Genomic DNA, 14,196 nt, shown 5'->3' with positions numbered 1-14,196 from the left:
AACCCGCTCGCTTTCTCCCCTACTCTGCATTTGTGCGCGGCTTTGCTCCACAGATTCCCGGGATAGAGTATAAGTTTCTGGTTTGACCATCATGGGAAATATTTACGAGTAGATTCTCTGCGTGTGAAGTTATTTGAAATAAAATCATCACGTATCTTTGCATGTTTTTCAATACAATAAAATAAATTTCACCCAATCTTTGGATTTTAAAATTTAACATGCATGTGCGTCTTTGTGCGCGTGTGTGTCCCGTACATGGTTTCTGGTAGGTAGAAATTGTAGTAATTTTATATTTATCTTTACTTTCAGATATTTCTATCTACTTAACAAACATGAAACTGTATCTCGCTCTAATCTCCCTTGCACTCCTTGTGTCGGCAGAAGCTGTGAAGAGTCACACGACCAAAAATTCCCACGTGGGAAGCAGAAAACTCAGGTGAGTAGATCGACGCAAACATAGGCGTAACTTGACGGGGGCAAGGGGAGCATTTGCCCCCTCCCCAAATATTCAGGCTTGTTAAATTTTGTAAGCTAAGAATACTCTTGTTAACATCCTAAGACCTGAGGAGCTAAGTAATAAATAATAATATTTATGATTTGGCAAATGTAACAGTTATTCAGCAAATAATCCTGGACACTATTTTTATGGGATGAAAAACGTTTCGACTCTGATCCCCCCAAAAAGTTAAGCCTGAAGTTCATACCTGCCCCTCCCCCCTAAGTAAAGTCCCACGTTGCACCACACAAACACACACGCAGAGTGGTGCTAGGAAGTCTTTCATTTCATGTATAAAGTTCAATCTTCATACATAGATGTGGATACGAAATTGTGCTCGAGAATGTGTGTGTGTGACGCTATTTTCAAGATCGTTTTCAACAAGGTTTTTTTTTTTTAGAAAAAAATGTCAGATTCCGGAAGATATAATATCCTGGGGCATATTTCATCAGCCTGCACTCATTTTTAACAGTTTCTTCTTCCTCACTAAGTTTTCTGAGAGGTAATAGGTTTACTGTAGTTCAAAGTTTTTGGACAGAGAGATAACAAGGCAAGATCTTTTTTGCATTTAGTTACTGAAGACATTGATTAGTTGATTTGGTTTGCTTTACTTACATAATCTCCCACTGTTTGCTAATTGAGAAGATGAGAATGAGTGATGATGTAATGAAACTGATAAAAGGACACTCCCAAAGAGCCTCTGGACAGGATTCGAACCCGAGAACCCGGAGTGTCCCTTCATCAATTTCATCGCATCATCACTCATTCTCATCTTCGCGATTAGCCAAAAGCGGCAGAAAAGCGATGTAAAATAAACAAAAACAAATGAAATGATCAAAGCGAACCCGGTAACCCTGGCGTCGTAACGCGATGTGCTAACCACTACGCCACGGGGGCCGGTTCGAGCTTCTTTGAACGACAGCATCTGATAGGGGAGGCCTCAAGGCTTATACAGGGTGATTCTAAAGGTAGGGTACAAACGAAAACCACAGATTCCTCCCATGAAATAGAGACGAAAGTGCCTCTTCCACTTTGCCGAGAGTTGCCTCCGTGAGGAGCTAGACAACGCCGAAAACGTGTGAAAATGAACTTCACACCGCTGTAAAGCCAGTACCAGTGAAGATAGAAAGGCGGAACAAAAGAAGTCAAAAGGAACACCAAAGTCGTCCATCCGAAAATCACCAGGCGGCAGCTGCGCAGCGCATGCGCATGGGGTTCCACAAAGGAAATAGGAGTGTCCCGCAAGACAAGTGAAGGGAAAGGGTAGCGATCGACAACGGTAGGGACAAAAGAAGCAATGAAGCATGAAGTAACAATTGCACAGCGGGAAACAAACACCATGACTGAAGCAGTGCAGTCGAGAAAAGTAGTGCGGGGTTGCAGAACCACGGGAGGACGACGTAGGACGAAGAAACACATCGAGAATGCAAGCAAAGTGGTCCGTGACACTCGACAGGCAACAGACGCATACATGGTTCGGGGCAGAAATGGCGGCGCTGTCGGTGCAGCGCATGGGGAGTCCCCAAATACAGTGGGGAGACACCGCAGCAAGAACAAAGCACGGTGCAACAAAAGAGAAAGAGGACCGGACGGGGACCTGCCAAGGAGACAACAAATGCGGGACGAGGGATTCCCCGTAGCATCACCGAGGGGATGTCGCTCAGAGGTCGTGCGCCAGCAGACCAAACACAGCAACTACGGGCACAGGAGGTTATAGCCAATGAAAGGTGCACGTACAGATAGGACCACGTACCCAACCCCACACTACTTTTCTCGACTGCACTGCTTCAGTCATGGTGTTTGTTTCCCGCTGTGCAATTGTTACTTCATGCTTCATTGCTTCTTTTGTCCCTACCGTTGTCGATCGCTACCCTTTCCCTTCACTTGTCTTGCGGGACACTCCTATTTCCTTTGTGGAACCCCATGCGCATGCGCTGCGCAGCTGCCGCCTGGTGATTTTCGGATGGACGACTTTGGTGTTCCTTTTGACTTCTTTTGTTCCGCCTTTCTATCTTCACTGGTACTGGCTTTACAGCGGTGTGAATTTCATTTTCACACGTTTTCGGCGTTGTCTAGCTCCTCACGGAGGCATCTCTCGGCAAAGTGGAAGAGGCACTTTCGTCTCTATTTCATGGGAGGAATCTGTGGTTTTCGTTTGTACCCTACCTTTAGAATCACCCTGTATATATGTAAAATCGTCGATTATTATTTTGTACAGCACAGAACGACACACCTCTCAATTGCGTTGAACATAATATAATATACTTTACAATATACATAATATAATAAACTTTACATAAGAGAAAACTAGTGAATACTATCTATATGTAACAACATGAAGGCAATTCCAGTCCTTATAAAGACACACGATGTAAGAGATATTTAATTAAAACAGCAATAGACAATTTGATTATCGTGAATTTCAATAATTATATTTGCAGATAACTTATTGATAAATAATTAAAATCGAATTTAGATCTTTAAAAGTAGAAAGGCTCTAAAATAGTGACTTACTTTTCAGAATCCATCCATCAGTCGAAGAAGCCGATTACAATACATATGTGGATGACTTCCTGGCAGAGTACTCACGGATATTCAAAGCAAATGGAGACAGCGTTAACCTGGTTTATGATTATGGCCATTTCGAGGCTGAAGTGAGTAGAATCTTTTTAGCTTCCTCAGTGAATTTGAGTAAGAATAAGTTGGTGGAATTGTTTCTGTTTTCACACCGGCGGATCTACATAGACCTACCGGAAAGTTCTGGAAGTCATGTCTGAAAACCTGATATTATGCCTTTCTCATACCCTCACTCCACCTACCCTACTCATATGTTTAGTTTCCCGTGCGATACATTAGTATTCCCTACTGTATGTTTATGAGTAGACTACTATTGGATTAAATATTATAGATACCAGAGTTTGGACTCCAATTAAAAATTAACCAGTAGACCTACGTATAAAACGGATTACATCAAAATTTAGCGTTTTCAATTCTGCGTTACTCTATGCTAAGCAACATTATTTTTCGAGTATGCCTTTTAATCTTTTACCGTCGCGAGAACAAAAAGTATCTTTTTTTTTTAGTTTTGGAAACGATCTCTCTCTTTGATATTCTATAAATGAAAAACGGGCGGTCTGATTGTGATGACATTTTAGTATGGTGGAAGCAGAAAGGTATAAAAGACAATTCTTAATTTTCAGATTTTTAAAATGTGTCCAAAAAGCCGTTATCATCAATTCTGCAAAACAACGTTTTCTTAGTATTGGGTAGTCCTACAATATTGCTCTTGTTTTGAAGCTCATTGCATCTGTTTTCAAAATCCATTATTATTGTCAATTCACATTTCGAAACCGATTTTATACGGATTTCTATTCAACAGAGTAAAGATGTACGTGAAAAGTGGCAACACCGCACACAACAATGGGTTTATTAATTTCGTCTTTTAAATATAATAATCGTACTGATGGTAGTGCAATAAAACTGCGGGCTGCCAATCCGGGACTTGCAATAGTAGCTCAGTAAAAACATTGCACTGTTTTTCGCTAAGCTGATTGTTATGAGGAAAAATCTTGTCCCTTTCTTTCCCAGATTGACGGAACCGTGGAGATAGTGGATTTCTTGATGACCAACGGCATCTTTTTCGGATTGGCCAACATCTCGAGAGTGGGCGACGCTATTGCCACCTACGACAATGAAACCGACGAGTTGCTCTTGGAGTTCGTGTTATCTTTCGACCCCGCACAGGTTGGTAAAAAAAGGGTAATATGGTTAATATTTTAAAATTCATTCATAAACATATTTTCCATGTTTTATCGATTCTTCATCCAGGCATGTATCTTGAAATATATTACGGGGGGAGGGGGGATCCGAACCAGTGTTTCAGAAATAATAATAATAATATAAATATTTATATTAATACGTTAATATAATTTATACGTAACAATAATATAAATATTATGTAGCACTATCTAATAATATGTAAATTAATTGCATTGTCAATATCACACAAATAGTTAAAAAGACGTTATAAGAATAGATATATAACAGGATGTATTCATTATCTAGCTTCTGTGTAGTAGTAAGCGCGGGATGCTTTCGTGGATAGGGTTGTTTAAAACCCTTAGCATAAATACACTACAGTTAGCCCAACAACGAAGATGGTGTTTGAGTTATGAACATGCTTCCACCTGCCCATGCAGGGTCTCCCTTATCGCACAACGCTGTTCCGACGTCAGACGATTAATGCCTAAGTTATTAGGTTAGGTCTGTTAGGTTTGGTTATCTTAGCATAAATACACTGAAAATGTATTATTTATGCTAAGAGAAAGCCTAACCTAACAACGTAGGCATTTAGCCTATCAATTAAAGCCTTTTTCAGTGATGTCAGAACACAACGTTGTCCTAGCGTTGTGTGATAAGGGAGACCCGCCTATGCAAGCATTTACATCCAGTGTAGTTTTAAATCTTCTCACTAGATGTCAATCGCAAACTATCCTCACTTTAACTCAAATACTAAAACAATTTCGTTATCCGTTTTCAACGCCTTTACTCAACTTTCTCCATTTATTTCTTCCTGTAATCGTGTTGTTTGCTTAATTCCAATCTCTTTTTCTGTATTTCATCATGTTCCTCTTCTACTAAATCCTCTAGATTTATTATAAAACTTTCAATTTTACATTAGCGTCGTTGCCTTGTTAATTATGTTTGAAAGAAGTTCGTTTTCTTATTTCGACCATCGGATAGGAGAGTATATAAAAGGACGTAACATTGTTTATTAAAAGTGAAAATGGGTGCGTTGTCTCTGAGGCTATTTCTACGCTTCACTAATACAGGGATACAAGCCATTTATCAAAATCACTAAATAAAACGTAATTAAATGCTTAGTTTGATTCTAAGAAAGATACAACTACATAACATTATCAGGCCATGAATCTGCGGGGCAACACCGCGCCAAATGGTAAAGAAGGGGAAATGCGACTGGGCGAAACAAAGCAGTGCGCGCTGCTGCAAACGGCTGCTAGCTGCAATCCCTTTCCCTCTCACGCGTTCATTGGTCGAGCACTCTCGAGTTCTACTTGCGCAGAGGACTTGTTTCCATTCGCTTACTGCGCACACCCCTAGGAAAGAGTATACTGTTGACTTAAGAGGTCGATGTAAGAAAAGTATACTCTGTTCCGGGTATCTTTGGAGCAAACGAACGAAAACAAGTCTCTGAGCAAGTAGTGACGCGAGAAGGTTCCTCCAATGAACACGTGATAGGGAACAGGATTGCCTGGAGGGGAGAATCGACTGCAATTACCAGCCTTCGCACCAACGTGTACTGCTTCGCTCCCCCACTCGATTTCCTCCCTTCTCTGCCGCTATGCGCGGATAGAGTATAGTATTGCCCTAAGACCAAACGATGATGTTGACCAATGGATACATTTTCAGTTGAATTCTGAGAATTGCTTCCAACTGCTTTCAGGTGACTTATGACTTCTCCGTTCGTATTAATGATGGCTACAGGTACGAAGGTAGCATCGCAGCTTCAGTCCACACCAACAGCTCTCAAATGGGGTTCCTCACTGACTACAATGCCAACGACTGGGTCTACTTCATGACTGGTTTCCACGTGTTCGAGTAAGTGCTTTCATTTATTCATTCTGTTCTTATTTCATATACAGCTTTTAGCATGGGCGTATGAGGGAGGGAGGGATCAACTTTTGATGTGATCAGGGTATCAAAATCCAATCTTCCACTCATGGAAGGCCAAAATTTACTAACTTGTACCATCTTTACATAAAATGAACACAAAAGTATTTTTTAAAAAGGTATTTTCACCTCCACATTCAATGAGAATTACTATTCTGGGTTTTATTGGCTTCCGCTGCAGAACCGGAACCTTTTTACTCGCACAATATAAAGTCGGTACAAGTTGCGTATTGTTACATTGAAAAAAGTTTCCTGGACTGTATTTAAATTGATGCGGGGAAAAAGGTTAATGGACCGAATTGAAATTCTTCCGGAAAAAAGGTTCCTGGACCGAATTGAAATTCATTCTGGAAAACATGTTCCTGGACCGAATTTAAATTGATCCAGAAAAAATGTTCTTGGACCGAATTGAAATACTTTACAGATAAAAAGGTTCTTTACAGTCCAGAACTCTTTTACGCTTGCTGAATTTCTCTCCTGGACCGGAATTGAATTTATTTAAAATTCCTGGACCTGTAACAACCCTGGTATATTCCTCCTTGCTACAAAATGAAAATTGACATCATTGGTGTTGATTTCAATATTCTTATCCACAACGGCAATAAAACTGGTACGCCTAGTTCCTGAAATACTCGCTGGCCTACAAGGCGTTTTGCGTGTTGCATAACTCTACGAGGCTGGTAGATGTTGCCATTGAAAATTTGCTATTAATATCCACTTATTGCCACATAGTTAGGCAACACACACAACGCCATGCAGAGAAGCGAGTATTTCAATATCTGGGTGTCCCATTTTTATTGTCGGTGACTGTACAATTAACAGAGCAAGGTCCTTCTGCCGAGAAGCTCCCGTTGAATTTTGAAACCTCTTTAATATTGAAAACCTTCTCTCGCGTGTTGGACTTGAAACTGACAGCGTAGCTCAGAATACGAACGATTTGTGTATATTTGGGTATTAAAGTTGGTCACAATTTTCTACTGGCTCCAATATAGTTACCGGACCTTCACTTCTTCTGACACCTTTGCAATTCAGATTTGAATAGCCCAACTCTGTCATGAAAACCCACAAGAAAGACTGGGGGTTCGTCGTGCTGAACATACGTCACCCCTTAACTGGTTGGACGATCTCCCACCTTGAGTGAGTGAGTGAGTAGTGAGGCCGGCAGTCGGTAGGTACGCCTGAGCTATCAATGGGCTGTTCCGCCACGAGTTATTATGTATCTATCTCGTATATAAAAATGGATGTATGTATGTTTGTTCCGGCATAACTCTCGCTGGCCTGGAGCAATTGCAACCAAACTTGGTAGACATATCACTTACACCACTAGAGGTGGGGTGGGAAAAGCTAATTGGTGACATTACCCTGAGAGAAAGGCAACCAAATATACTGAACAGTGCGGCGGGTTAGCCTACCTTCAAGGCAACTTCATGCCAGAAAGTGACGAGGAAAATTTATTTTAAACTATAGTTGGAATTCATTATTATCCTGTCTAATAGATGATTGGGATAAATCAATACCCGGGCAACGCCTAGCAATCAGCTAGGTATATATATATATATATATATATATATATATATATATATATATATATATCCTATGTGTATATAACATATAGTGTTTATATATATTTTTTGCCTTCCATATTTATATTTAACTTTCGATTTATATTGAATTACCACTGTAATTGAATACTTATTTTTCAATTGATGATAAGTAAATATGTGCAAAACAAAAATTGTCTGATTCTTCACTTAGGCTACTGAGGCTTCATTATACTGCTAGACCTAATGCAGCTTTCTATTTTTTGCAGCTTGTACAATTATCAGATTTCCTGGGTGGACCCCCAACACCCAGAGGTCTCTGACGGCGTGGCTGGTTCCTTACTAAGGGCGCTACTAGATGGCTCTTTTGATATACACGTGGCCTTTAGCGCCAATTTGGAGGATGTACTGGCTGCAGTTGGTTTGCCTCCCCACCCTTAAATTGTGACTGTCACACACTAGCATCTATATATGTATCAAAATAAAGTTTTCTTTGTGAATTTACTTATCTAGTAATTTCTTCACAGTTTCGTTGAATTCTTTGATGGTTTAGGTAATATCAAATGTGATATCTGTATTTATAGCCAAGCATCGTGCTTTAAACTCTAGCTTAACTGTGTTGTATGGTTCAAGTCCTGGTTGGAACGCCACTTTACTTCAAACCCCTCAAACCTTTCCAACCAATAGCGTCCGTTTTAGGAACTGACAGCTCCTGTCAAGGCCACGTGGAGTAAATGCGATGTTGCCAATTCAGTTTCGTTAGAGATCACGAACAAGCTATTCGACTGCATTCGTTTCGTATTCGATCTAAAATATTCAGAGCATTTGACACCGTACTTTGCGAAAGTCGAGTGGCTTAAATTAATCGACAAACGTAATTTTCATAAGTTAATTTTACTGTACAAAATCCTCCAAATAAAAGTAGTATGTATTAGCGGATTCTGCAACATCCTTCGTAGGTATCTCTCTTTTTCTATGGATTTAGCCTCAGTTATATCATATTTTGACGATTGTTTTGTGGATTTTGTGGCGTTGGACGACGTTCCAGTACAATCTTCACCTTTACTCGGTTTTTTCCTACCTCGTCCTTTGTAGGTATGCTACGATCTTACGTGATATAACTTAACCTATTTATTTTTTTACGATCTTTCACGAGTTAGATAACATACAGGTCGATCTCTTTCACTCCAGTTGTAACCTGTCACGAGGACTTTTTTTACCATATTTTACGGACTAAACTATAGTAGAGAGGAAACCCCGAATCCAGCACAACCGCTAATTTTCCCTCATTAGTAGAGAGGAATCTTCGATTCCAGCACAGCCACTAATTTTTCCTCATTGAAAACTCTCGACCGGCGAGTTAAATTCCGATTCCCCTACCCGAATTAAATGTGCTGTGCGAGATAATTCGATGGAATTCAGTCAATGAAAGTTGGGTGTTATCTCATACCCGCCACGTATATGAAAGTTGTTGTAGTTCGAAAATTGATAGCTTGTTCTCTTTCAGGCTACTTCTAAACCTACATAAGCGTTTTTTTAAATTATCCTAAAACCTTTTTTCTTAAAACTGCCTGAAAGTAGATCCTCATCTCGTACGAGAGTTGCTGTTGGAAAATAAATTATATCTTGTCCCCTTTCAGGCTACTTATACATATATTATATAAGCGTTTATTATTTTCTTTCTTGTATCACATGTCCTTGCTAATTCCCAAAAACAGATTTTGATCAAGTGTAATCGTTTCCGAGATCCGGTCGCCATTTTTGAATTTCTTCCAGACACCGAGACGATGTTAAAGCAGAAAAGACGACCATCTGTTCGGAAGTAACGAGCGATGAAAAAAAAATTAGCAATTGACTCCCTGCCCCTGAATTTAGGTCCACCAAATTTGGTAAACATACTCAGCATCACCATAATCGACAAGGGGTACCTATGGGGAGATTTTTCGATATATTTTTCGATATATATATCTCCCACCGTTTTCGAGATATTTGAAATTTTAGGTTCTTTTAACACGGGACTTGGCAATTTTTCAGAGAGGGTCCATGACGGCCTATGCCAATTCCAGTCAGGGAGGACAGAGGATGTTAAAGCAAAAAAAACATGTTCCATTCGAAAGTTACGAGCGATCGAAGAAAAATAATTTAACCCCTTGACCTCAGGACCACCAAATTTCGCACGCTTACAAAATCGACAAGGGGGTCAACGGGGGAGATTTTTCTAGTTATCTCTCACCGTTTCCGAGATCCGGTCGCCATTTTTATGATTTTCGAGGAATTTTTGATAGGCGACGACAATGTTGGAATTTTGATAGGCGACGACAGAGCCATCTATGAGCAAAACGTTGAAACTCACGGATGTTGGAATATGTTCTGACAACTTTTTTCAGTACGTCATTTTTTTCTCTTTTCTTAGTGAATGGATTAAGTGACTTGCAACGACGAAGGCCTTCTAGCAACACAAACTGCGAAATTCACTGAAATATGTATTTAACTATTGACATTTAGGAACCGCCATCTCCTTGTGGTAATTTGGTTATGGCAAATTTGAAAATTGAGTCAAAAATAACAATGGAGATGGCAATTAAGAGTTCTTAAATGACAATAGTTAGAGGTTTCACCAATCTAGTTATATAAGTTGGTTGAAATTTCCAAAACGTATTTTGCATTTTTTTAAGAAAAAAAAATACAAACACGTTAGAAATTGAATTGTCTCGACCAGACGTGTTGTCCCCAGGAAACTCTATATAAATAACATACCTGAAAATTCTATCGTATTTTCGACCATAGTCCTCTAACTTGTTTTAAAGCTATATTCGACAAATTATTTCAAGTTTAAAGAGTCTTTTTAGAAGGTGTTTCCTAGTTTTTTCAACCAAATTGAATTTTTTACATGATCGGATTTTACTTGTTGTCCTCAGGAAATTCTATATAAATAACATATCTGAAAATTCTGTCGTATTTTCGACCATAGTCCATTAACTTGTTTTAAAGCTATATTCGACAAGTTATTTCAAGTTTAAAGAGTCTTTTTAGAAGGTGTTTCCTAGTTTTTTCGACCACATTAAATTTTTGCATGATTGGATTTTACTTGTTATCCCAGAGAAATTCTATATAAATAACACACCTAAATATTCTATCGTTTTTTACTTGACTTTTTATTCTCTTTAGTTTGTGTGAAAGCGTATTAAAAAAAATGCATCCCCCAGTTTCACTCGTAAAAATGATAAAACCGAATGCGTTGCACTTGTGGGAAGCTAATCTTAAGAAACAATTTATCAGTACATATTGCAAGATGTAGCGAGACAGGCTCAGGAATAAATTGTTTGTTACCTTCTAAGCCCTGTCCTCAATGCGGAAAGAATATTAGTATTAACAACCTAAAAAGGCATATTTAGATTTGCAAAGCGTCATCTAATGCTACAATTCCAGACTAATCAAATTGCAAAACCATCACCTTTGAAAACAAAAACTGACAATCCTGTATCTGATGCACCCAAGCCAAAACAGAGTAAGTTGCCGATTGAAGTCAAACTACGTCGAACTGCTTTCGGTACACAACTCAAAGACTTCCATATTTTCAGATCAGAAGCATGCTCTGACATTAGTAGCGCCTTGAGTGAAATTAAATCTTGTGAAAAACGAACTCGAAAACGGTCCGGATCCCGAACTTTCTTCCACCACATCTTATCAGTTACACGAGGCATCCAGTTTCGGATATGTGGTTGTGTGGCGTTATTCACCTGTTAAAACAAATACACCTTATGTATATTGTGGACCTGATGCTGTCGAACGCTTCTTGGATAAAATGGTTGAGGAGGTTGAGAAAATTGGCAGCGTGCTGCATAAATCGAAACTGATGCTTCCGATATCTGCTACCGAATTGCAAAATCATGATGCAACAGTTGTCTGTCCAGTTTGCGATGATGTGCTGGCTGCTGTTTTTTTGCCTCCCCACCCTTGAACTGTGATATATTAGCATGTATTTGTGTAGTAAAATAAACCTTTTTTCTCTGAATTTATTTATCTAGTCATTTTTTCACAGTTTCGTTAAATTTTCTAATGGTTTCAAGTACCTCCAGTGCCGGATCTACAAATCTTGTACCTCAAATAAAATATTACCCATGGCCCCTCTACATACACACCTTTACACACACACACAACATACATCATTTATGTGTGTGTGTGTGTGTGTGTGTAATTCTTGATCTCATGTTGACAAAGTCACATATAAGGGCCTACAGGGTGATTCAAAAGGCCCTTAACACCCCCTACAAAAGGTAAAAGAGCTAGGCTTAGGGGGAGCTACAGTGCTGCGTTCAAGCGAACATCCGACATATTGAATTCAATTCAAAATTGTTGCATGGGATGATGTTATGTGATATATCGTATATTGCCATATGAAAAATTCAATATGCTGACCAAGGCTGAAATTGTACTTGGTACATAGTCTGATGACCTTGATAGACGGTCGAAACGATACGTTTGTTTATATTTTTTATAATAAAATAAATTTCTGCCTTGATCAGCATATTGAACTTTTCATATCATGGAAACAAGGCTTATTGGTGTTACGTATATTACCACTGTTTTCTCACACCTGGAAAATGATACATTTGTTACAATCATGCATTCGTAACTTTTTCCTGATTAAAGATAGATTGAAGAAAATTACACCACTGCATTATAGTCTGATTTGATTCTAGTCTGACTGCCATGCGGGAAACTTGGGTGGGTGATCGAAAGTCGGAATTCTTCCTGCTTTGTTTCCCCGCATAAAGCGTCCCCAGGGCCCAGCCAGCCTCAAATCAAATGGTACTCGAGAGAGGGGGGCGGTAAAGGCAGCCGCAGCGTAGTGCTGATCACATCATCTCCAAGATGGCCGACATCGAAAATATGTGGGACCCAGACCCTAAATGTGCCTTCATGGCACGGTGCTATATATGCACAGAGAACTTCACCTTTACCTGTATACGTATATTGTATTCGTTTCTGTACCCCTGAGTAACTACGTATATACGAACCCTCTAATACGCCAATGGCTGAGAGCCCCTTAAAGGCTTACTTGTCTCCGCCCCTCCCATTCCCGGCACTTCGGGGTTTTGGGGATTGTAGATCCGGCAACCTGGTACCTCAAATGTGATTTCCTTATTTATAGGCAAACATCGTGCTGGTTAGTGACCTTTAGCTTACCTGTCCCGTAAAAGGAACTTACCTGAGTGGGTGATTGGCTTAGTTCCAAACATTTTTTATCATTAAAACTCAAGAAACCGTTTTCTTATTGAATCACTACCTCCTTTGTTGTTTATGTAGGTGGAGTTATTTATTAATTACAATAACTATCGTAATTTAAGAAAAAACAAGAAGCAATTATTTACTGTTACTTGCACGGGTGTCGTACATATTCGATCTCCCTTAACGTTCCACGAAATTAAGCGTCAAAATATTGGGACTACAACACTTGTTCTGTTGAGTAAACGTTCCTAGAATGATTAAAAAAAAAAAAAAAACTCCGTAATCGTGTCTATAAATTTCCAGCTATCAGATGTCGCAGATGTTCATCTCGTTCTGTTCTTTGCACTTCGTGAATAACCTTATCCATTTAACTCACACATGCGCTTAATTATTCCTTGAAAACTTGTTAGCTCAAATCGTTTAAACAATACAACAGCAATTTACAGTAAAGTGCCGGTCACAGGCATGTACGTACATTCTAGGCTATCTCCGAAGCCCGAATTAGAATGCAGGAAATAATAGACTTGCAAATGTGACTGATGTTTCACTCTCAAACAACGACCGCGGGTAAACGATAGTTTATGAGAGCTTTTACTATAATAATTTCAGTAACTTTTCTTCCAGGGAAAATGAAACATTCTGGATGCACCGTAAAGTGGGGCGACTTCGGACATGCGTGGTGACTTCGGACACGTGCATGAGCAAAACATTCCATTGTTGAGGGTCAGGCGTAGGCCGCCACCGAAACGCAACAATCCACTTCGGACAAAATAAAAATTTATTTTTAAAATATATTTTTGGGTGTAATATAGTTTTAACACTTCGTGATTGTTGCTAAAACTCGAATACATATAATTATTACATCTTGTGCAAATACAATTATAATTTTGAATATTACCGTCCAAAACGTCCAAAAACTGTCCAACCTTACCCCACATTACGGCTACTATATAATTGTAACTTAAAATATTATTTATAGTCTTGCAGCTGAATGATAGTTTGCAAAATATCAGCTGCCATGTTTAATTACAGTTCAATTAACGGTTTAACATGATTAGTATTTCGTATATTATTCTACACAAAATGTTTGCTAATTTTGCTTATAAAAATTATTGGATTTTAAATTGAGAGACATTTATGTGTGTTTATAGTTTATTTATTACATTTCCTTTCGTTTAAGCTTCACCCCATCATTACACATACTTTGTTTCCTATCTTAGAGCCTAATAAACACTA

General features: G+C 39.0%; 1 protein-coding gene across 1 annotated transcript; it reads left to right on the top strand.

Annotated features, from left to right (window-relative positions):
* The first annotated feature begins 314 nt into the window (after window positions 1–314).
* Window positions 315–8,228, top strand: LOC145994428 (uncharacterized). Its single transcript, XM_083130558.1, has 5 exons — window positions 315–436; window positions 3,018–3,150; window positions 4,085–4,240; window positions 5,961–6,115; window positions 7,998–8,228. Exons 1-5 carry the CDS (start codon window positions 333–335, stop codon window positions 8,167–8,169), a joined length of 720 nt encoding a protein of 239 aa, XP_082986684.1. The 5' UTR covers window positions 315–332; the 3' UTR covers window positions 8,170–8,228.
* The last annotated feature ends 5,968 nt before the right edge of the window (window positions 8,229–14,196 follow it).

Source organism: Lepisma saccharinum, chromosome 10 (genome assembly GCF_977018435.1).
Source record: "Lepisma saccharinum chromosome 10, izLepSacc3.1, whole genome shotgun sequence".
NCBI lineage: Eukaryota > Metazoa > Arthropoda > Insecta > Zygentoma > Lepismatidae > Lepisma > Lepisma saccharinum.
Note: the sequence above shows the minus strand (reverse complement) of the source record. Positions and strands in the feature narration are given on the sequence as shown.

Bases quoted from the DNA above. Each gene is read 5' to 3' on its own strand.
- LOC145994428 (XM_083130558.1), top strand. From the start codon at position 333: ATGAAACTGTATCTCGCTCTAATCTCCCTTGCACTCCTTGTGTCGGCA. The intron at 437-3,017 runs GTGAGTAGATCG...CTTACTTTTCAG, and splicing joins GTGGGAAGCAGAAAACTCAG to AATCCATCCATCAGTCGAAG. The intron at 3,151-4,084 runs GTGAGTAGAATC...TTTCTTTCCCAG, and splicing joins ATGGCCATTTCGAGGCTGAA to ATTGACGGAACCGTGGAGAT.